This window comes from Podarcis gaigeae (assembly GCF_964106915.1).
Source record: "Podarcis gaigeae genome assembly, chromosome: 1".
NCBI classification, from domain to species: domain Eukaryota; kingdom Metazoa; phylum Chordata; class Lepidosauria; order Squamata; family Lacertidae; genus Podarcis; species Podarcis gaigeae.
Window position 1 is genome coordinate 132,247,203 of NC_139678.1, and position 23,599 is coordinate 132,270,801.

At 49.5% G+C, this 23,599-nt stretch overlaps 1 protein-coding gene across 1 annotated transcript in view; it reads right to left on the bottom strand.

The window, feature by feature from the left end:
- ASB18 (ankyrin repeat and SOCS box containing 18) overlaps positions 1 to 19,906 on the bottom strand; it is a 59,681-nt gene extending 39,775 nt beyond the window's left edge. The window contains exon 1 of the mRNA XM_083711733.1: positions 19,628 to 19,906. Coding sequence (XP_083567859.1) covers positions 19,628 to 19,859 — 232 coding nt within the window. The 5' untranslated portion in view covers positions 19,860 to 19,906. The remainder of the gene's footprint in view (positions 1 to 19,627) is intronic.
- Between the last annotated feature and the right edge of the window lie 3,693 nt (positions 19,907 to 23,599).

The window sequence follows — 23,599 nt, forward strand, 5'->3', positions numbered from 1 at the left end:
ATTGTAACTTTGCTGCCCTGGACATCACATCACCATCCTGTCTGTACAGCTAGACTCCCATTTGGCTGGTGACACTTTTTGTAACATATGAAGAACTTAACACGTGGCACGAGAGCAGGCTGCAGGTGTCTCTGCTGAGGGTGACGTATTAACACTTCAAGGGTGACGGCAGATGTAACAATCCTAATATGGTGGAAGTCACAAACCATATATTCATTCCCTTAAAGTACATTCCAGAAACTGGAAACACAAACTGCCTCTCTCTTCATTCTAACTGTGGTGGAAGTGGCTTGAACACACATTTTCCTTGGTTTTCAATGCAGTAGATGTCTTTTTCAAACAAACCACTTACGCAATACTTAAAATATGATGTATTTTTCAGCACTACTAGTTGTGTATGCACATAATTCAGTTGGCAGCACTCCTTCATAACAGCCAAGCGCTTTCTAGGAGGAAAAATAGAATCAAGCATTCCACCTTCATTTCTTTATCAGTTATTGAAAAGCAGGAATCAGACGCTTGCCATTCTGTTTTCAGGTCATAAAGTACCATCTGATATCTTGCAGCCAAAATAACCTTTAGCAGGGGCTTGCAAAGGCCTTTGAGCTCCTGACAACCAGCTGATTGTTGGACCTTCAAAGCACCGTTTCATCTGATGCCATTGTGATGTCAACTGATTGACAGATGGGCAACCCTGCCTTCCTGTCCAATTTGACCAATTGCGGGGGAGTGGTAGGGGAGATAAAGATCTGGCGAGTGAGTTACTTTCCTCAATCCCATGCCCTAGTTGGTAAGTAGAAGCAGATAATATCATGCTGTAGCTCAGCCTAATGACTCAATTTTCTATATCTTTGGAAGTCAACTGGAGTAGAAGTGCAAATAATTCAAGATTCATTATAAACACATACATTGCTTGAGGATATCCTCTCTTCAAGGTAAAATTATCCTTTGTGTTCCTTGTTTGCTTATTGAACTGATAGCAGAACTATTTCAAACAATTTGCCTTAGGGTGATTCACTTTTCTCCTCCATCGAAATTTGTACTGTATTACTTCCAAACTCCCCTCCACCAGGAATTAATTTTATTTAGGACATCCAAAGAATGGGTTGCAAAAGAAATGCATGAGAACAGGGAAGAATTGTCCATTCCACATGAAAAAAGTAAAGGAGGATGAACAAGATCTCACATTCCAGTAAATTTATAGCATATTTAATAAAGAGCTGAAACTTAGGAACTGGCAGCAGCTGCACACAAAATGGCTTCCCCATGAAAGGTGCCCATTTTACACTGGCTTGTGTGTGCGTTTCCACCACACACAAACAACCTGAGCGCAGTATTTGACCTTTCTCAGTCAGAACTGGTTTGGATTTTTATCAAACAAAAGAATAAAACAACTGAACAAATTATCCAAATACCTCAAGTAGCAGCAAATGCCAATTGATTTAAACCACTTCCTAGCCCAGCTCAGTTGCATGCAGAGGCCTTGGACTTGGTTGAGATGCATGCAGACACACACAAGGAGAGCAATGAATGAAAATCTCAGATTTACACAGAAGTTGGCCAGCATTTGTCAGTCTAGAGTTTTATCGGTCTAGGGCAGGGGTTGGGAATGTGCGGCCCATGGGCTGGATCCGGCCCACGAAAACCGTTTCACCGGTCCATGAGCCACCCCCGAACCGAGTCGCCCACTCAGCAAGTCCCCTGTGTGCTGTGCTAAACTGGTGCAGCGTGGTGCGGGGACTCGCCGAGCAGTGCCGGAAACCGCGTCTTCACATGCGCAGATACTGGAAATCACTTCTGCGCATGCCCAATTGCCGAAAATCGCTTCTGCATAGGTGTGATTTCCGACGCCGTGGACATGCGCAGATGCGATTTCCGGCATCACACTGCGCTGGCCCGGCCCACGGATGATCTCCGTGGGATTGAACCGGCCCATGGCTGGTAAGCCTTGGGTTAACATACGGAGTGCTAACAGGTAGTTGTTAGTTCTGCCCTCATCAAGTGAAGGACATTAAATTATAGCTGAAATAAAAACAAACTGTGATCTGGTTTGCATTATGTTTTAATCCAGGCTCATGGTGTATTTTCCAGAACAAAACATAAGTGGTAAGCCAAGAGCAAAACTTTGTTACAACACATGGCATTTTTGGAGAAACACAGACCATGAATCTAGGTCAAAATGTAGCAGTAAGTGAGACCATGCCATTTCCCAACAGCGCTGGGGAGGGGGAAAGCACCCACTATCTCAGCAGCATTCAACAGCACTTTATGCTGTGTTCACATGAAATCATAGTTTATGATAAAGATGGCCAATACTAATACTAATATTAATAATATATTATTTATACCCCACCCATCTGGCCATGTCTCCCCAGCCACTCTGGGTGGCTTCCAACAAAATATTAAAAATACATTAAAACATCAGTCATTAAAAACTTTCCTAAACAGGGCTGCCTTCAGATGTCTTCTAAAAGTCAGATAGTTGTTTATTCTCTTGACATCTGATGGGAGGGCATTCCACCGAGAAGGCCCTCTGCCTGGTTTGGTGTAACTTCTCGTAGGGAGGGAACCACCAGAAGGTCCTTGGCACTGAACAACTGGGGTAGAGACGCTCCTTCAGGTATACTGGGCTGAGGCCGTTTAGGGCCTTAAAGGTCAACACCAACACTTTGAATTGTGCCCAGAAATGTACTGGGAGCCAATGTAGGTCTTTCAGCACTGGTGTTATATGGTCTCAGCAGCCACTCCCAGTCACCGGTCTAGCTGCCACATTCTGGATTAACTGCAGTTTCTGAGTCACCTTCAAAGGTAGCCCCGTGTAGAACACATGGCAGTAGTCCAAGCAGGAGATAACCAGGGCATGTACCACTCTGGTGAGACAGTCTGCGGGCAGGGAGGGTCTCAGCCTGCGTACCAGATGGAGCTGGTAGACAGCTGCCCTGGACACAGAATTGACCTGCACCTCCATGGACAGCTGTGAGTCCAAAATGATCCAAAATGGTCCTTCAGAGGCACAGTTGCCCCATTCAGGACCAGGGAGTCCTCCACACCTGCCTGCCCCTGTCTCCCCAAAACAGTATTTCTGTCTTGTCAGGATTCAACCTCAATGTGATGTGTGAACCATGTCACTGAGTAAACTAGGCTGAAAGACAAAGTGTTGGTTATTTGATTCCACTAGACTAATTTTTTGCCTTGGACCGTCACGATAATTCCTAGTTAGCCACTCGGTGTCTCAGATTGCTGTTCCTACAACAACCTAAAGACAGCCAAGCATTTGAAGGAGGCCCTAGTCTCCTTTTTTGCTGGCAGTTTCACTTCTTAAAACACAACAACCTGACTCAGATATGATTGTGCTTAGTCCTCAAGCAAGAAGGATTGTATTTCAGGTTAAAACCAAAGTATGGCTGTCAAGGCATATTCAGAGTGAAGGGTTTGAGACATGGAACGTTCCTGTCAGAGCTGCCTCTAGGTCCCAGCTCACAGAGGACCAACGCTAGGCTGTGGTAATGTACAAAAGTCTTTATTAAAGTCCAATTTCCATTTCAAAGCCACAGCGTGCAGCACTACGTCTTGAACTCTAGATCGGCGAAGTCCCGTCTGAGTCTCCTCCCCTCTGACACCAGTTTAAGATCCTAGCCCTGCTCCACCTCTTGCGCTGCTCTCTCCTCCTCTGGGTCCTTCTGCCCGCTGGGGCATTGCCCTTTCTGGACTCTTCCGACGCTGAGTCGCTTAGCTCCTCCCCCTGCCTCCGGCGGGCTTTAGGACCCGGTTCCCAATCCTCATTCTCTGCTGTCCCGCGCTCCTGTACATTTGAACTTGCCTCTCGCGCCAACCCAGTGACCTTTCTCCTAACCGTCACACTACTTGTGTCACTGCTTCCCCCTTCCGTGACACTGGCCGGATCTGACCTCCCCCCCGTTGTCTGACTCTCCAATGGAGGCGTGGTCAGCCCTGTCTCGTCTCCTCTCCCTGGTGGGGAAAGCACTGGCCCCGATACCTGGGACTCTTCCCCCCCACTCTGCTCTGGTGGGGAAGCTGGTCCTGATTTCCAACTACTGCTCTGGGAGTCCCTGCTGCTGCCTTGCTCCTGGGGTGTTCCCCTTGGGAACCCCCTACCCCTGGCCACCGGCGCCCCCTTCTGTGAATCTTCCGATTCGCTGGAGAGGCTCATGGAATCCCTCGGACCACTGTCATCTCCTACGCTCCCCTCGGATTCCTCCCCCTCGCTCTCCATCTCCTCTCTCCCCTGTGCCTCTGCTCCTGAACCCCTGACAGTTCCAATAGATACAAGTTTTAAATTCCAGCAGCGCTGACTCCCACAAATCAAATGTCCCAATCTCTGTGTTGCTTTCTGCTGTCGAATCACAGGATCTGTGAGGCTGTTAAGTTTCAATGGTTATAGGAACTCCAAACTCTCATGATAGTCAACGCTTCCTTCAGGAAAGTATTTTTCTCCCTTGCTATTGTTTGGTACTACTGTTGCTCCTGGAAGCAAGAAACATCCAGGGCTTAATATGATAAAGGTTGTGAAACAATTTTTTAGTGGTGGCTTTATTATGCATTATTTCAGCTGTGCAGAGGGTTTGCTTTCTACCCAACGGAAGTTGCATTCATGATGTGAGGAGGTGCCTTTTATGTCCAGAGAACCTTGCAAGCTTTCCAGAAACTGGGAATGAAGCAGACATTGCCCTTTAATGTAGCTACTAGCACTTGTCTGCCTGCCTGTAATAATAGACCACAGCCCCCCACATACTAATATGCTACTTGCCAAAATTTCTGCGGAACCTAAAACTGCCTTCTCAAATCGAGCAAGATTATGTTCAGAAAGAAAAATGGCAATAATTATATACATAACTATTTTTTAGCTCAGAATTCAAGTGTTCTTATTATAGTGACAATCCTATAAAGGGAACCATTTAACCTAGCACACGCTTTACTGTTGCTTCCTGTTACGGAAATCTGGGTGCGTATTTACCCTGCCACCCAGCCAATCGGACAGAGTCCGTGGATTCTTGCGGAAGAAAGAAGCTCAGCCGGAGACAGGAGCAAACTGCCGAAGATCCAAGTTTATTGGCCAACAGGTTCAAGACGAGATTGAACCCCGAGAGTGGGGCGACATAAACTTTTAAAAGTTCCCTCCAAGTCCCAGAATACAGTGCACGAAACGTCATGAATTCATTATGGGAGGGTTGGGTTTCACGGATTGCATCATGAATATATTACACACGTCATGAGTGTCTCAGAGAAAAGGTGGGGTTACACTCATTTACATTTGAGACAAGGGAGGGGGAAATATGTAGAGCGAGAAATACACATAGACAATCGTTTATCAAGTACCGGTGGTGGCAGGACAAAGGGTCATAGATATGCATCGTCTGCCACCTGGTATTGCCCGGGGAAAGGGTTATGCGAAGCGATCTGACAGGATTAAGAAGTTCCTGTGTACGTGCCTGGCCGCTCCGGGGATTATGGAAGTAGGGATCACATCATGGAGTCCAGAAGGGGCTGAGTTGAATGACACCAAGAGCAAAGAAATCGGAGTTGTGGTTGATTTTATGTGAATTTCCAAAGGTTTCCTATGTGATTCGGTCTATTTGGTATTGGTAATCAAAAGCGGAAACAAAATGGATACATTGTAACAGGAATGGATACATTTTGACAGTTTTACGAGTTCTCTAGTTTCGGATCCATTGTTCTCACAGTGGGGGGCCGTCAACAGCTTGTCAGTAGGTTCAATGAGGCGTGCAAAGCTGCCTGAGCTAGCTCCTGCAGGACGAATGCATGGCTGTGATTGGCCAAGACGCAGCCATAGGAATAAGCGGAGATACAGGAGCGCCCGGTCTACTCGTTCTGAGTATGGAGCGCAAATAGCCATAGGAAAAGATAAGAGAATACATTCATATATTCGAGCTTATTTCGCTCGTGGTAGAAAGGGGTTCTGGGGAAGGTGTGGTGCTTGTGCGACGGTGAGGGGAACTGAGGGTGGGTGAACGGGGATACCCTAGAGGTCATCGCCTCGGTTGTTCAAGGGAGAGGGGCAAAGAAGGTACCCCCCCCTTTCCGATCCGTATCAGTCCCCCATTCGGAGATAGATTTGCATCAAAGTTCTGAAGGAACTTGCAAATCCTTTCTCCGCACCACAGGAACGCTAAATTTCTGTGATCTCATATTCCCCTTCTCCCAGATGCCTCATCTGTACATAGTCGGGGAAGGTGGGGGTATGTTGGGAACGAGAATAGGCTCGAAGAGAGAAGGAGTTAGGCGAGGCAGGGTGGCGGAGGCGGAGGAGGGAACAGCAGGGATTAATACAGTGCACAGTACAACATAAAATAGACACACAAAGACCAGCGGTCAAGACGATGAGCAGCATGACTTTCAATAATTGTCGGAGCCAGCCCAACTGGGGTAACCATCCCCACAGGTCCACATCGGATAGTCCCTCATGTTGGATATCGTGTAGCCTCCCTGCTAACTCGTGAATATTGTTCAAATGCCCAGTTATGTTTAAGGTCTGGTCAGTCACGTATGTGCAGCACTCGGTGCCTATTAAGGCACAGGTGCCTCCTTGACTAGACAAGAGGAAGTCCGTAGCAATCCTCGTCTGTAAGGCCATCTGTCTTACCTCGGTTAGTTCCGACATGAGAGAGTCCGTGATCTGGGTCGCCTCCTGCATAAACTTAAGGAGGATGTCGGTGAGTCGAAGGATATCCACATGGTTTGAACCGGCACCGTAGGCCGGGAAAAGTGCTCGGCCTACGGTCTCTCCATTTGCAGCAACATCTGACAGATCTGACAACTCCTTTTGCTCCCTTTTATTCCGTTGTCTTCCGGGGGGTAGATGTGGGACGATCCTAATTCCGGGGACAATGTAGCCGACGAAGCAGGATCCGGACATGTGTGGGCTCACCCATGTATATGCACGGTGTCCGCACACCCAGAATAGGCCGCTGAGGTAAGATTCCATTCTGCCGGAGGCAAAGGTTTGCAACAGCATGGAGTCAGAGGGTTGGGGTCTCCAGTTAAAGGGGTGTCCGACGGCAGCGGCCCAGGCGACGGTAAGGTTAGGGAAAGTCCGAGACTCTCTTGCACTGGTGACGGTGACCAGGCCAGTGGGCAGGATTTCGAGAGTGTTTGAACATGTACTAGATCCAATGAAGGTTCCTTCTCCGGAGAAGCTGCGGCAAAGGGGCCCCTTCGTAGGGCCGGTGAGATAGAGATATTGATGTGTCAAGTTGAGCGCCGTTAGGTTCCAGGAAGTAACGTTTCCGGAACGGAATTGTTCAAGGGTCACTGGCACTGGGACTAGTGGGAGACTCTGCTGGAGGTGGCTAGGCGCGTGGGCACAGATCCAGCAGTCTGGGTAGGGTGCTTCCTTTGCCACCTGACTGAGAAGTTTAATGTAGGAGTTTTGCTCCCAGGATGAGAGGAGGTCTTCTCCCGGGAATGCAGAGTCAGTGCCGAATTGTCGAGGTGCCGTGCCGACTGGGTGGAGTGGGTCAGTAGTGTTTAATAGTCGCCTATCCCTGGCGATACCGCCGCATCTCAGGGGTCCGACGTGGTCCCATGAGGGGGGGCGTGAAGGGTGTATAGGATGATGCCAACCTTCGAGATATTCAGCCCCTTTCCACTCGTGAGTGACCCCTAGGTTCCATAAGCAGCAGAATCGTCGCAGGCAGAGTCCCTGGAGTTGAGACTTCCGGGTTTCTGGGGTGGAGAGGAGACACTGGAACCCGAAAATCAAGTTTCCAGAGGGGTGATTTGAGTCCGTATAAACGTGGGAGGCCCCTCCTATCTCGATTTCGGTCCAGTTCGGGTTGTGGGAGATCTCTCCGTTGGCGTAGAGAAGATAAGTCCCGTTTTGGCAGGTCAGCCGGTAAGAGGAGTGGTCAAGAGTGAGGGCCGCGGACCCGATACGGCGCAGGTCCTTGTTTCGGACGAAAAGTTCCCAGTATTCGTCGTTGGCGAGTCGGGGTACTAAAGAATGGCGCAGTAAGACTCGAGACTCTGGAAGGCAGAAATCAAAGTCCCCCATTCGATCAGGGTTAGACCTTCCCGTCTCGACCTCATGATAGTCCAAGAAGTGATAGTCTGTTTGCAACCCTGTGCAGTGGTCTGATGATGTGAGAGTGACCCAGGATATGGCGGCGAGAAGAAGAACGGCGTAGGCCAGATTCATGGTGTAGATGCGTGTGGGGCAAACGAATGAGGGCTGCAAAGCGAGGCTGTCAAACGAAGCAAGCTGTCAACGGAGCTGTCAAATGGAGCTGTCAAATGAAGCTGTCAGATGAACTGTCAAGAGCGAAGTTGTCAAACGAAGGAAGCTGTCAACGGAGCTGTCAAATGGAGCTGTCAAATGAAGCTGTCAGATGAACTGTCAAAAGCGAGGCTGTCAAACGAAGGAAGCTGTCAACGGAGCTGTCAAATGGAGCTGTCAAATGAAGCTGTCAGATGAACTGTCAAAAGCGAAGCTGTCAAACGAAGGAAGCTGTCAACGGAGCTGTCAAATGGAGCTGTCAAATGAAGCTGTCAGATGAACTGTCAAAAGCGAGGCTGTCAAACGAAGGAAGCTGTCAAACGCGGCTGTCACCGCGTTTGAAACGTAGCTTAATGGTGTTGGTATCTGGGATGATTTCGGACGTCCAGTTGGATGTCGCGGTGTCTGGTCCGGTCTGTTGAGCCCGACTTTGGCCCCGATCCGCTGGTCCAGTCTGTTGAGCCCGACCTTGGCCCCGATCCGCTGGTCCAGTCTGTTGAGCCCGACCTTGGCCCCGATCTGCTGGTCCGGTCTGTTGAGCCCGACCTTGGCCCCGATCTGCTGGTCCGGTCTGTTGAGCGTCGTCGTCAATATATGAGGTCGGTGGAGTAGGTGGAGTCGAAAATGTGAAGTCCTCACCGTTGCTTTCTTCCGTCTCCTGTGGAGGGGGTGAGGACTTGCATCTAGTATGATGTAACCAAGAATACTTCTCACCTACTTTCACGGCGGTTGGCGAGGTCAAGAGTACTTGGTAGGGGCCTTCCCACGCGGGTTGGAGTGGTTCTTTCTGGTAGACCTTGACGAGAATCCAGTCACCAGGGTGGAAGGAGTGAGCATGGACGTCGATGGGCAGGTTTTGTCCCTCGATGGCCGCGTAGTGGTGGAGACGTTGTAATTGTGTCTGGAGCTGAATAACATAATTAGTAAGTTCTGTTTCTCCTAGCTCCAGTTCTGAGAGTGGGAATAAAGTGTTGTAGACGGGAGGAGGCCTCCCGAATAAAAGTTCGAATGGAGAGAGTTTCAAACGTTCGGTTGGGGCGCTGCGGATGTTATGAAGGACCAGTGGGAGTGCATTCACCCATTTTAGGCCAGTGAGCTTGCAAAGTTTGCCCAACTGTATTTTTATTTCCTGGTTCATGCGCTCTACTTGGCCAGAGGATTGTGGGTGGTACGGGGTGTGGAGATCCCATCTAATTTGGAGTGTCTTGGCAACTAATTGCACCACTTCTGCAGTAAAGTGGGTTCCCCTGTCGCTGTCAAGGCGTCGGGGTATGCCATAGCGGGGAATAATATCCTGTAGGAGGGCCCTGGCAACTACGGATGCGGTAGCTCTTCGGCAAGGGAATCCCTCCACCCACGAGGAGAATTGGTCCACTATAATCAAAGCATGCTTAAAGCCTTGGCATTGGGGCAGATCAATAAAGTCAAGTTGCAAATTCTCAAAAGGGACAAAGGCCCATGGTCTGGCTCCCGGTGGCCTCCTGGGTTCACGCTTCGGATTGAAGCGATGGCAGGTAATGCAATTCTTTGATGCTGCTGCTGCGGCAGCAGCTATCCCGGGTGCATACCAAGATCTAATTACATGTTCCATTAATCTCCCTTTTCCCCAATGTGTCCGCTGATGAAGAATCCTCACTACTTTTGGAGTCCAGGCCTTTGGAAGGACGGTTCTTCCATCGGGGAGGACCCAGATGCCTTGTTGTTCGGTGGCACCTATCGATTCCCACATAGCCTTTTCATCCTCTGGGGCAGATTTGTAAATTTCTGTAAGGTCTAGGTCTGCTGGTTGCAGGAGGGCTTGAAACTCGGATTCATTGTTAGGAATGCGTAGGGCAGCCATTTGTGCGGCTTTGTCGGCTCGTCTGTTTCCTTTAGAAACTGAGTCCCTACCCTTGGTATGGGCTTTGCAGTGGACGACGGCTATAGCGGCAGGTAAATGGATCGCCGTGAGAAGTCGCTCAACTAGGGCGGCGTGCGAGATTTGAGACCCGGCGGCGGTTAGAAAGCCTCTCTGGAGCCAAATTTGACCGGTTGTGTGTACCAGGCCGAAACAGTATTTACTGTCGGTATAAATGGTTACCCGCTTCCCTTCACCTATCTCGCAGGCACGCAGTAGCGCGATTAACTCAGCGGCTTGGGCACTGTACTGGGAGTTGATTGGGTTTGATTCTAGTACTTCGAAGTCGGTGACCACTGCATACCCAGTCTTTCTAACCCCGTCGATTACTTTAGAGCTGCCGTCAGTATACAGTATTAGGTCGGGATTCTCTAGGGGAAGATGATCTAAGTCTTCACGAGGCTTTTCAGCTTGGCGGACTATGGTGGTGCAGTCATGATGTGGGGTGCCATCATCGGGAAGGGGTAGCAGGGTAGCGGGGTTTAGCGAGTTGACACGTTTAATGGTAACATTGGTTGGGGTTAGGAGGAGGGCTTCGTACCGGTTGAGGCGTGAGTTTGAGAAATGGTGGCATCCTTTTAGAGTTAGGAGGGTTGAGACCGAATGGGGAACGTGAAGGGTGATTTCATGGCCCAGAACTGTTTCTTGAGCCTTCTCGAGGAGGACTGCAGCGGCTGCAATGGCTCTCAGGCAACTGACAGCCCCTTTAGCAGTGTTGTCAAGTTGCAGACTGTAATATGCTACTGGCCTCTCTTGGTCGCGGAAGGGTTGGGTTAGGACACCGGAGGCTACTCCCATTTGCTCGTGAATAAATAGGTTGAACGGGATTCGGTAGTCGGGTAATCCTAGGGCAGGAGCGGATCTGAGTTCCCGTTTTAGTCGTTCAAAAGAGTTGTAAGCTTCCTCTTCCCAGACCAAAGTGTCTGGGTGGTCCTGACGCGTCATAACAGTTAAGGGCTTCGTTATTTCGCTGTAACCAGCGATCCATGCTCGGCAGAAGCCGGCCATGCCAAGGAAGCCACGCAGCTGTCGTTTCGTTTTTGGGAGAGGGATTTTAGTGACTGCTTCAATCCTGTCAGTGGCTAGACTTCGGGTCCCTACACCCAGGATGTGTCCCAGATACTTGACCTCTTGTTTACAATATTGGAGTTTCTTTGGGGACACCTTATGTCCCCTCTTTGCCAGTTCTGATAGGAGGTGTTTAGTATCTGTCTTACACGCCTCTTCAGTGGTAGAACACAATAAAATATCATCCACGTAAAGGAGTAAGGTGGAGCTAGCCGGTAAATGGATGTCCTCTAAGTCTTGATGTAATATGGCCGAAAAAATTGCGGGCGACTCTACATAGCCTTGGGGAAGTCTGGTCCAAGTTAGTTGACCGGGCCCCCAGGTAAATGCAAAGAGGAATTGGCTGGTCGGGTCCAGGGGTATACTGAAGAAGGCAGAGCACAGGTCCGCAGCGGAGTACCAAGTAGTTCCCGCTGGAATTGCGTTTAGGAGGGAGTTCGGGTTTCCCACTACTGGGTGCCGTGGTATTACGAATTGGTTCACTAATCTCAAGTCCTGCACAAAACGGTACCGTATAGGTTCCCCTTCTTTAGCGGGTTTCTTGACCGGGAGAACTGGAGTATTACAGGGTGAAGCGCACGAGACTAGGATCCCCTTTTCGAGGAAGTCCTCAATCATGGGTGTTAGGCCTTCTATGGCTTCTTTGGGCAGAGGGTATTGCTTGGTACATGGGAAGGGTAGGTCACTTCGGTACGTGATCTTGACTGGAGTGGCGGAGAGTAAGAGCCCGACTGAGGTTGATTCAGTGCCCCATAGGGAGGGGGGCAAGTCGGTTTCTAGGTCAAGAGGGAGTTCGGGAAACTGTCGATCCGCTTTAGATTCCTGAACGATACCTTGGAACATGGGAATAGAGTCCCCTGGCATATGTAGGTAAATGCCATCGGAGGAGCATTTAATGGTGGCGTTAAGTTTGCAGAGGAGGTCTCTGCCGAGGAGATTGACAGGGCTGCTTGTTAAAAGGAAAGTGTGTTCCGCTAGTAATGGTCCGAGGGTGACCTTAGCCGGTCGCGAGAGCGGACAAGTGCGGGGTATCCCGTCCAGTCCCATTACTTTCTTGGTCACTGTCCCTGGTTCCAGGTGGCTGTTGGTTAGGGTGGAATAAGTAGCCCCTGTGTCCAACAGACATTGATAGGGGTGGCCGTCAATCTCAATAGTGCAGACCGGGTCCTCAGGTGACAGTGCAAGGACGGGGCAGATGGTTTGGGTCTGAGTGGGATCCCCTTCTAATTGTCAATAGGTGTCCTGATCATCGGGAGGTGGTTGGTTTGGAGGATGCAAGGGAGGCGCAGTGGCATTCGCCCAAGGGTGAGCAGACTGGTCTATGGCTGTCATCTGGGTCCGGGGTCCTGACTGGGGTCGGGTTTGAAGCGTCGGGTTCGAGGGCGTTGGTGGAGCATAAGTCGCCGGTTGGTGGTTGGTGTACCCTGGGGTTACGTTGGGTTGCGGGGGGAAAGGAGGGTGGCTGGCTCGAGCAGGGAAGGACTTGGATTCGTGCCCCCCGTAGGTTGACGTATTTAGGTAAGGGCAGAATCTTTTTATGTGACCTTCTTCCTGGCAGTAGTAACACCCTCCAGTCCCCGGTCCCCATTGCCTATAGGGGTTAGGAGGTCCTCCTCCCCGGACCCCCTTTCCTCGGTTGAGGCCTCTACCTCGGTTAGGGCCATAGGTAGTCTCCATGCTCAAGGCCAAGATCTGTTCGACCTCGGATTTACTCTCCTTTTTCTTTCTTTCATCTCGAGAGTTGTAGATGGATTTCGCAATGGACAAGATTTCATTTATACTTTTTCCATCGTATCCAATTTGAAGGTTCAGGGCTTTCCTAATATCTGGGCAGGCCTGATCCTTGAAGAAACCTTTAACGATTACTTCCTGTTGTGGATTCTCGGGGTCTATTCCCCCCCAGGTCTTGATGGCAGAGACCAATCTCGTATAATAATCAGAAGGGTGTTCGTTTGGTCCCTGCATTACCGTTTGGACTTTGGTCCAATTAACGGTGCGTTGACCTGCAGCCTTCACGCCGTCCAGAATGGCTTTCTTAAATAATTTTAAGCACCAGATCCCGTTTGTCGTGTTATAATCCCATGTAGGTTCTACTCGGAGACATTGTGCGGTGAGCGCCTGCAATCCTTGGGGCCGTCCCCTCTGGTAATCGGGCGATTCTATAGCTTCCCCGGCTTTAGCCAGGATGTCCGCCTTCTCTGCCTCGTTAAAGAGGGCATTCAGAAGGACATGGACATCTGCCCAGGTAGGATTGTGGGTGGAAAAGATTGCGCTGATCTGGCGGTGACATTTGTCCGGATCGTCCCTCAGGGAGGGCATCTGGTTGGACCAAGTTACGAGGTCCGAAGTATAAAAGGGATGATGCGTATACACCATTCTTGGGGTTCCGTCAGGTGAGAGAGGCGGGATCGGCAAAGCCCTTAGAGGCATTTGGATCGCGGTAGAGCTCACAGTAGAGCTCACTTGGTCAGAAGGCCCTGGGGTTCCTTGGTTATAGTTCAGGGACTCTGCCGTAGACCCACAAGGTTCGGAGGGGAGATCTCTATCTCTGTTTGGGGCAGGATCTTCAATGGTGTTGTGAAGCATTGAGGAAGGGGTTTTAGCTTTGGTCTGCCCGGGGTCTTTGGGTTTAGCCTGTCCAGAGTCCTTAGTTTTAGTAAACCCGAGGTCCTTTTGGTCCTTCTTGGCTTGTAGCCTTGTGACTCTTCTACTGTCTTGAGTCCCTTCCCCCCCCTCTCCATCGCTACTTGAACCGCTGTCAGACGGCGGTGGTCCTTGGTAGTAAAAGTGAACCAGGGCCTGCTGTATATCTTCGTCCTCATAAGGGGGGGGCATCTGCTGTCGCCCGGGATTCATTATAGGTAGCTGATAAGAAGTTGTTCCCTTCGGGGCTTGGAGCACTCTCCTTACGGCCTCGAAGGCAGCCAGGTATTCCAACTGGCGGGGTTTTTCTTCCATTAAGTATTTCTTTAAATAGTTCAAGCGCTCTTCATTGAACGAACCCCCTGACGGCCAGCGCAATTCAGGTTTAGCCGAGGTGGTACTGGCGGGCCAGATCTCAGAGCAGAGGTCCTCTAACTTTTCTTTAGATAATAACTCGTGGCCAGGAATCGACTTCCAATGTGTGATAACAAATTGGAGAGGAGAGTCGGGATCCTTCTGGGATCGGGATGGCTTTCTGGAAGCCTTCCTCCCAGAGTGAGCCCGCTCGTTTTTGGAAGCCTGGGTACCCATAGTATAGTTCACGCGTGTCTAGACAAGAAAGAGGAGAGAGGGATAGGGGTCGGTAAAGTTTGGTGAGCCAATAAAGGGCTTGCAGTATAAGAGTGGTCCCTAGTCGCTTGGCAACTTCCTTAGAGAGTTTAAAGAGCTCTAGCTATCCGGTATTATTTTCTTTTCCTATTTCCTTAACCAGTAATCTGGGGTCCCTTTCCACTCTGCCGGTCCCGCCCAATTCCTCATGGGCTATTCCCCCCCTGGCAACCTCCTACCTATCGATCACTCTCAGGAAAAGGGGCCCTACTGAACGCCCGCGCCATGCGGTGCCAGATCGGGTCGTCCCTGGATAGGATTTCGGATCGAAAATCCCCCTTGCTTTCGGAAGCGGGCTTACGGTACACGGGGTACGTAGTCCGACCGGTGCGGCTGGGATTAGGATAGAAAGCAAGACCACTTCCTGCCCCCTAGAAAGGACGCTCGGGAAGATCGGAAAAAGAGCTCCAACCCCTTGCTTTCAACTGGGATGCCCGTTGCGGAGAGTCGGCTATCTTTCAAGTCGGGTCTCTCCGTCTTACCCTTCGGGCTCCCAATTGGTGCGGCTGGCTGGAGAGTTTAGAGAAAGGGATAGAGCTCAGAACCCCCTTTTCGGGTCGAGCGGCGGTCCACGGTCTCTCTCGCTAACTGGACCAAGAGAAAGGTGAGAAGAAGCGATAGAGAGGAGGGCAGAGAATTCGGTTGCCAGGAGAATTCCACCCCCTTTCCCACCAGTGCACTGGATTTCTTTCCTATACTCACGAGTCTTCTGTGTTGATCCGATCCCGGGATCGATGAATAAGCCGGCTGGATCCCTTTTGCTCCCCGGCTGAACTCCTGGGGCTTTCGATTACCGCCCGGAAGATGGCCGGGGGTCCCAGCAGGGTCTTCCCAGGCAAAGTGGCCCGGAGCCGGCTGAAGATCTCGGGGCCCCCGGTCAGCAGCTTGGGAGAACCGCTCAAAGCCCCACGTTGGGCGCCAAGCTGTTACGGAAATCTGGGTGCGTATTTACCCTGCCACCCAGCCAATCGGACAGAGTCCGTGGATTCTTGCGGAAGAAAGAAGCTCAGCCGGAGACAGGAGCAAACTGCCGAAGATCCAAGTTTATTGGCCAACAGGTTCAAGACGAGATTGAACCCCGAGAGTGGGGCGACATAAACTTTTAAAAGTTCCCTCCAAGTCCCAGAATACAGTGCACGAAACGTCATGAATTCATTATGGGAGGGTTGGGTTTCACGGATTGCATCATGAATATATTACACACGTCATGAGTGTCTCAGAGAAAAGGTGGGGTTACACTCATTTACATTTGAGACAAGGGAGGGGGAAATATGTAGAGCGAGAAATACACATAGACAATCGTTTATCAAGTACCGGTGGTGGCAGGACAAAGGGTCATAGATATGCATCGTCTGCCACCTGGTATTGCCCGGGGAAAGGGTTATGCGAAGCGATCTGACAGGATTAAGAAGTTCCTGTGTACGTGCCTGGCCGCTCCGGGGATTATGGAAGTAGGGATCACATCATGGAGTCCAGAAGGGGCTGAGTTGAATGACACCAAGAGCAAAGAAATCGGAGTTGTGGTTGATTTTATGTGAATTTCCAAAGGTTTCCTATGTGATTCGGTCTATTTGGTATTGGTAATCAAAAGCGGAAACAAAATGGATACATTGTAACAGGAATGGATACATTTTGACAGTTTTACGAGTTCTCTAGTTTCGGATCCATTGTTCTCACAGTGGGGGGCCGTCAACAGCTTGTCAGTAGGTTCAATGAGGCGTGCAAAGCTGCCTGAGCTAGCTCCTGCAGGACGAATGCATGGCTGTGATTGGCCAAGACGCAGCCATAGGAATAAGCGGAGATACAGGAGCGCCCGGTCTACTCGTTCTGAGTATGGAGCGCAAATAGCCATAGGAAAAGATAAGAGAATACATTCATATATTCGAGCTTATTTCGCTCGTGGTAGAAAGGGGTTCTGGGGAAGGTGTGGTGCTTGTGCGACGGTGAGGGGAACTGAGGGTGGGTGAACGGGGATACCCTAGAGGTCATCGCCTCGGTTGTTCAAGGGAGAGGGGCAAAGAAGGTACCCCCCCCCTTTCCGATCCGTATCAGGACGAAAAGTTCCCAGTATTCGTCGTTGGCGAGTCGGGGTACTAAAGAATGGCGCAGTAAGACTCGAGACTCTGGAAGGCAGAAATCAAAGTCCCCCATTCGATCAGGGTTAGACCTTCCCGTCTCGACCTCATGATAGTCCAAGAAGTGATAGTCTGTTTGCAACCCTGTGCAGTGGTCTGATGATGTGAGAGTGACCCAGGATATGGCGGCGAGAAGAAGAACGGCGTAGGCCAGATTCATGGTGTAGATGCGTGTGGGGCAAACGAATGAGGGCTGCAAAGCGAGGCTGTCAAACGAAGCAAGCTGTCAACGGAGCTGTCAAATGGAGCTGTCAAATGAAGCTGTCAGATGAACTGTCAAGAGCGAAGTTGTCAAACGAAGGAAGCTGTCAACGGAGCTGTCAAATGGAGCTGTCAAATGAAGCTGTCAGATGAACTGTCAAAAGCGAGGCTGTCAAACGAAGGAAGCTGTCAACGGAGCTGTCAAATGGAGCTGTCAAATGAAGCTGTCAGATGAACTGTCAAAAGCGAAGCTGTCAAACGAAGGAAGCTGTCAACGGAGCTGTCAAATGGAGCTGTCAAATGAAGCTGTCAGATGAACTGTCAAAAGCGAGGCTGTCAAACGAAGGAAGCTGTCAAACGCGGCTGTCACCGCGTTTGAAACGTAGCTTAATGGTGTTGGTATCTGGGATGATTTCGGACGTCCAGTTGGATGTCGCGGTGTCTGGTCCGGTCTGTTGAGCCCGACTTTGGCCCCGATCCGCTGGTCCAGTCTGTTGAGCCCGACCTTGGCCCCGATCCGCTGGTCCAGTCTGTTGAGCCCGACCTTGGCCCCGATCTGCTGGTCCGGTCTGTTGAGCCCGACCTTGGCCCCGATCTGCTGGTCCGGTCTGTTGAGCGTCGTCGTCAATATATGAGGTCGGTGGAGTAGGTGGAGTCGAAAATGTGAAGTCCTCACCGTTGCTTTCTTCCGTCTCCTGTGGAGGGGGTGAGGACTTGCATCTAGTATGATGTAACCAAGAATACTTCTCACCTACTTTCACGGCGGTTGGCGAGGTCAAGAGTACTTGGTAGGGGCCTTCCCACGCGGGTTGGAGTGGTTCTTTCTGGTAGACCTTGACGAGAATCCAGTCACCAGGGTGGAAGGAGTGAGCATGGACGTCGATGGGCAGGTTTTGTCCCTCGATGGCCGCGTAGTGGTGGAGACGTTGTAATTGTGTCTGGAGCTGAATAACATAATTAGTAAGTTCTGTTTCTCCTAGCTCCAGTTCTGAGAGTGGGAATAAAGTGTTGTAGACGGGAGGAGGCCTCCCGAATAAAAGTTCGAATGGAGAGAGTTTCAAACGTTCGGTTGGGGCGCTGCGGATGTTATGAAGGACCAGTGGGAGTGCATTCACCCATTTTAGGCCAGTGAGCTTGCAAAGTTTGCCCAACTGTATTTTTATTTCCTGGTTCATGCGCTCTACTTGGCCAGAGGATTGTGGGTGGTACGGGGTGTGGAGATCCCATCTAATTTGGAGTGTCTTGGCAACTAATTGCACCACTTCTGCAGTAAAGTGGGTTCCCCTGTCGCTGTCAAGGCGTCGGGGTATGCCATAGCGGGGAATAATATCCTGTAGGAGGGCCCTGGCAACTACGGATGCGGTAGCTCTTCGGCAAGGGAATCCCTCCACCCACGAGGAGAATTGGTCCACTATAATCAAAGCATGCTTAAAGCCTTGGCATTGGGGCAGATCAATAAAGTCAAGTTGCAAATTCTCAAAAGGGACAAAGGCCCATGGTCTGGCTCCCGGTGGCCTCCTGGGTTCACGCTTCGGATTGAAGCGATGGCAGGTAATGCGAAAGCCCCACGTTGGGCGCCAAGCTGTTACGGAAATCTGGGTGCGTATTTACCCTGCCACCCAGCCAATCGGACAGAGTCCGTGGATTCTTGCGGAAGAAAGAAGCTCAGCCGGAGACAGGAGCAAACTGCCGAAGATCCAAGTTTATTGGCCAACAGGTTCAAGACGAGATTGAACCCCGAGAGTGGGGCGACATAAACTTTTAAAAGTTCCCTCCAAGTCCCAGAATACAGTGCACGAAACGTCATGAATTCATTATGGGAGGGTTGGGTTTCACGGATTGCATCATGAATATATTACACACGTCATGAGTGTCTCAGAGAAAAGGTGGGGTTACACTCATTTACATTTGAGACAAGGGAGGGGGAAATATGTAGAGCGAGAAATACACATAGACAATCGTTTATCAAGTACCGGTGGTGGCAGGACAAAGGGTCATAGATATGCATCGTCTGCCACCTGGTATTGCCCGGGGAAAGGGTTATGCGAAGCGATCTGACAGGATTAAGAAGTTCCTGTGTACGTGCCTGGCCGCTCCGGGGATTATGGAAGTAGGGATCACATCATGGAGTCCAGAAGGGGCTGAGTTGAATGACACCAAGAGCAAAGAAATCGGAGTTGTGGTTGATTTTATGTGAATTTCCAAAGGTTTCCTATGTGATTCGGTCTATTTGGTATTGGTAATCAAAAGCGGAAACAAAATGGATACATTGTAACAGGAATGGATACATTTTGACAGTTTTACGAGTTCTCTAGTTTCGGATCCATTGTTCTCACAGTGGGGGGCCGTCAACAGCTTGTCAGTAGGTTCAATGAGGCGTGCAAAGCTGCCTGAGCTAGCTCCTGCAGGACGAATGCATGGCTGTGATTGGCCAAGACGCAGCCATAGGAATAAGCGGAGATACAGGAGCGCCCGGTCTACTCGTTCTGAGTATGGAGCGCAAATAGCCATAGGAAAAGATAAGAGAATACATTCATATATTCGAGCTTATTTCGCTCGTGGTAGAAAGGGGTTCTGGGGAAGGTGTGGTGCTTGTGCGACGGTGAGGGGAACTGAGGGTGGGTGAACGGGGATACCCTAGAGGTCATCGCCTCGGTTGTTCAAGGGAGAGGGGCAAAGAAGGTACCCCCCCCTTTGCGATCCGTATCACTTCCTTAATTAAAATGAGTCAGTTTTTAAATGCACAGATGATCCAGTTACCTACTAACACCAGAGTGTGCAATTGAGCTGTTGGGGTCTTCATCCAGTCATCATTAGACAGCTCTATGGTGGCATCTGCATGCTTAACTTCATTGCAGAGTAAATCCATTACGACCTTTTCGTCCCCGGCTTCTAGCGCATTCTTTAATCTTATAACCAAATCTGAGTTGAGTGGATGATCAGGGATACAGTCAAAGGAGGACTGTCTAAGCACTTTGTGGACGGGAACCATTTTTTTCGGGCAGCGTACGAAGCCAGCCTGCTGTAAATGAAAAGTGCTCCTTGCTCGGCTAAAAATAGAAAGAGCCTAGCTCCTCTTTCGCCAGTGGGATTAGTGGGGGGAGGGGGAGGTGTAACTGAAGTTATTGAAAAGGGGGTACTAATTGAAAAGAGCCAGAACTCAGTAACTGAGAAATACTGTGGAATATTTTCTCCAAAAGGAAACACAGAGAAATGCTGATAGCAGTGGACAGGTGCTCTTTTCCTAAACCGCTTCCTATCACTGAACCAAAACTGAGAGAACAGATCATTAGCAAACTTGGGAGGGAGCATTTTTGGGACCCAATTCTCCTGATGAAAGAACTGGCAAGTTTTGTTCAAGATGTTATATGAGTTTTCTTTCAGGACAAGTTTGAGATTAGCTTCAAAAGCTCTTGACCTGGCCTTTCCCTTCAGGCCTTTCCTAAAAGCCACAGCTTTGCTCTTCAAACTTGTTGCCTTCTCTCTCTGCAGCCTTGCCACTGCAAATATATCTAACACAATTCCCAAAACTACCCAGAAAGTTTGGCCCTGACGTTGCCTCACACACAGGTAGGGCTCGTTTCTGCAAGCGTGTGTTTCTTTCTTTTATACTTTTTAATACTTTTTATTAAAGATTTTCCTAGTTTACAAACGCACATGCACAAGTGAATAGAGAGAACGTACCCAAGTGATGCTGACACAACCCCCCCATGCACTAAGTAAAAGAACATAAGCTTTCCCACTCCACCCCCTCTCTCCTGTCCCCCCTCTTTCCTTCCCAACCCTATATACACCAACATCAACATCTCACAACAAATGGAACTGATCTGTAGAGCACACAACCTGAAGAAAGAGAGACTGCATGCGCTTTTGTTAAGCTAGCATGTGTTTCTCAGGGCCAAAGGACAGGAGACCCAGGAGGACTGGATCTGTGAACACCTTTCATTTTACTTCAAAGTGGCCTCAAGGGACCTGCTGATTTGATTGGTGAAGCTGTGTTGGGGAAAGGTTGTTAATCCCTTAGGGTTAATTTTTGCTTTGGAGCTGTGGAGAGCACTCTGGTATTTACCACATTCATTTATCAGCTTGGTTGCTGAAGAAGAATGGAGTTGATGTAGAGCAGTCATTGTGGATTCCCTAGGATGCTTATTTGGATGTATGTGGAAGATTCCCTTCCTCCTCCCGGGCTACAGCACAGAGCCCGCTCCTGTTCCCCCTGCCTTGTGCTGTGTCTCCAAGACCAAGTACAGCGTAGCACTGAGTAAGTTTCACTTGAAAGTCCCCCTGTACAAACAGCCTGGCTATGCAGTGATGGGAAGAGGGGAGAGCAGAGGCATCTGCTTGCCTTAATGGAGGAGATTAGAGGAGTCATGCAGAGGAATGGGAAGAAGGTCCTTGATACAGGACCCTCCCCCTTCAGATGGGAGACTTCACAGCTGCGAACATCCTGTGTGATGTCTAAGTGCAAAGTAACCTTCATCCACCCTCAGTCAAGGAAGAGCTGTGACAAATGAATAATTTCGACGGGCTTCTGGTAAGGCTCATCCACACAACAGGAAACCACAGTTTTTGTCAAAAGGTTTAAAGCCCATTTTACAACACTGTTATTAAGGACACTTGCTTGGATGCAAACTAATTTTAGTCCCACCAACATAAATCTAAGCTGCCTAAATGGCTTGCAGCTTGGGCTGCTCCGGCACCAGAGCTCTTGACAGGCCTTCCAAGAGCCATGTTGTAACAGGAGGAAGATGCTTAGAAATCAGTGTGTTTAGCTTTGTTATACAGTGGTACCTTGGTTCTTGAACGGCTTAGTTGCCAAACAACTAAGAGTCCACTAGTGCCAAACTGTGTGTGAGCTTAATGATTGTTTTTCATTTGACTTCCCATTTCTGCATGGTTTTGATAGCACATTGCACGGCTTATACTAGTTCTGGATCAAAATTGGACATGTTCCACTACTGTTTCTTTCAGTTGAATTGATTTTGAGTAATCAAGTCTGGCTGGTTTTATTAAGTTACTTTGATTCCTTTTGATAAATGGCTGAAAATGAACAAAATTAAACAAATTTACTTTGGCTTGCTTGGATAGCTAACCTTTCTCCCATGTTGAAACCAGCAGTTTTACAAACAGCAGATGAAACACAATGCCTTTTACCACACCTTTTGATCCTCAGGAGGTGTTAGCAGCCAGCAGCAGTTCTATTTAGCCGATTGCAGCCTCTGGAAGCTCGTGTCCAGGATGTGTAGGCAGGGGTGTCTGTGAGGGCGCTTTGAGGGGGAGGCCTGGTGTACGCAGGACCAAGAGACATGGACGCCAAGGAAGCTGCTGCAGTGACCAGCAACAGCTGTGCCATGTTTGCCTTCCGGCCTGAGCACGTGCAAAACTACACCTGCAGCAAGTGCAAGAAGAGAAGGTACAGCAACGTGAGCAAGATGAGGAATTTCTCAAAAGAGCAGAATGGACTGTCCTTGAACAGCGATGCAGGTGGGGTGCCCCTAGGAAGGAGGAAGGTCACCTATAGCAGAAGACAACCACCTGGAGGAATGTGACACACAGAAGCAGGACTGTCAGGAGCAATAGAGTCCTCTGGGCACCTCCCCAACAGGGATCCAAGGGCACAAAGGATGGGCGGGGGACAGGGGGATGGACTGATACAGCTCTTTGGCAAGGGTATGCCTCTGTGTTCAATACCTTTATAAACGACTGGGATGAAGGAATTGCAGATGACACCAAATGCAGATGAGACAAAACTGAGAGGGGTAGCTAGACAGAATCGGGATTCAAGATGACCTTAACAGATTAGAGAACTGGGTCCAAGCTAACAAAATGAATTTCAAGAGGGACAAATGTCAGGTTCTGCACTTAGGCAGGATGAACCAGATGCAGAAATATAAGATGGGGGACATCTGGATTGCCAGTAGTACATGTGAAAAGGATCTAGGGCTCTTGGTGGACCACAAGTAGCAAAAACTGCTAATGCTCTTCTAAGCTGCATCAAGTGTCCAGGTCAAGGGAAGTAACTACCACTCTATTTTGTCTTGGTTAGACCAGTTCTGGGTCCCACAATTTAAGAAGGATATTGACAAGCTGGAACACGTGCAGAAGAGGGTGATCAAGACGATCAAGGGTTTGGAAAACAAGCCTTATGAGGAACAGTTGAAGGACCTGGGTATGTTTAGCCTGGAAAAGAGGGGACTGAGAGGAAATATAATAGCCATCTTTCCATATGTAAGACAGAGCAAGCTTGTTTTCTCCTATTCTGGAGGGTAGGACCTGAGCCAATGGCTTCAAGTTACAAGAAAGGAGATTCCGACTAAACAGCAGGAATAACTTTCTAACAGTAGGAGATGTTTGCAAAGCCCGGAGTTTCTCTGTACCTTGACCTGAAACAATATAATGCTATGAAAACTCTGCCATAGGCCATTAATATTCTGCTCTGCTAAGTGTTCCCTCCTATTTATAGGCTTCTCTGGTGCGAAGAACACAAATCCACTGCTTTAAGCTGCATGTCTGCATTATAGCTACCCATGTTTGCTGAGCTGTGAGAGGGGTTTGCTGACAGTGGTGTGTGACGACATTTTTCATAAGGGAACAGTTAGGGCCAGAGGCGCCAGCTTGCAAGGGCTATGGGAAAGTGACATTGCACACAGGAGCACCCCGCCTCCAGGCAGAGGCTTCCCGGGCTTTGGGGAGGAGGCGCCAGGCTTTAATACTCTGATTTAATCAGAACAT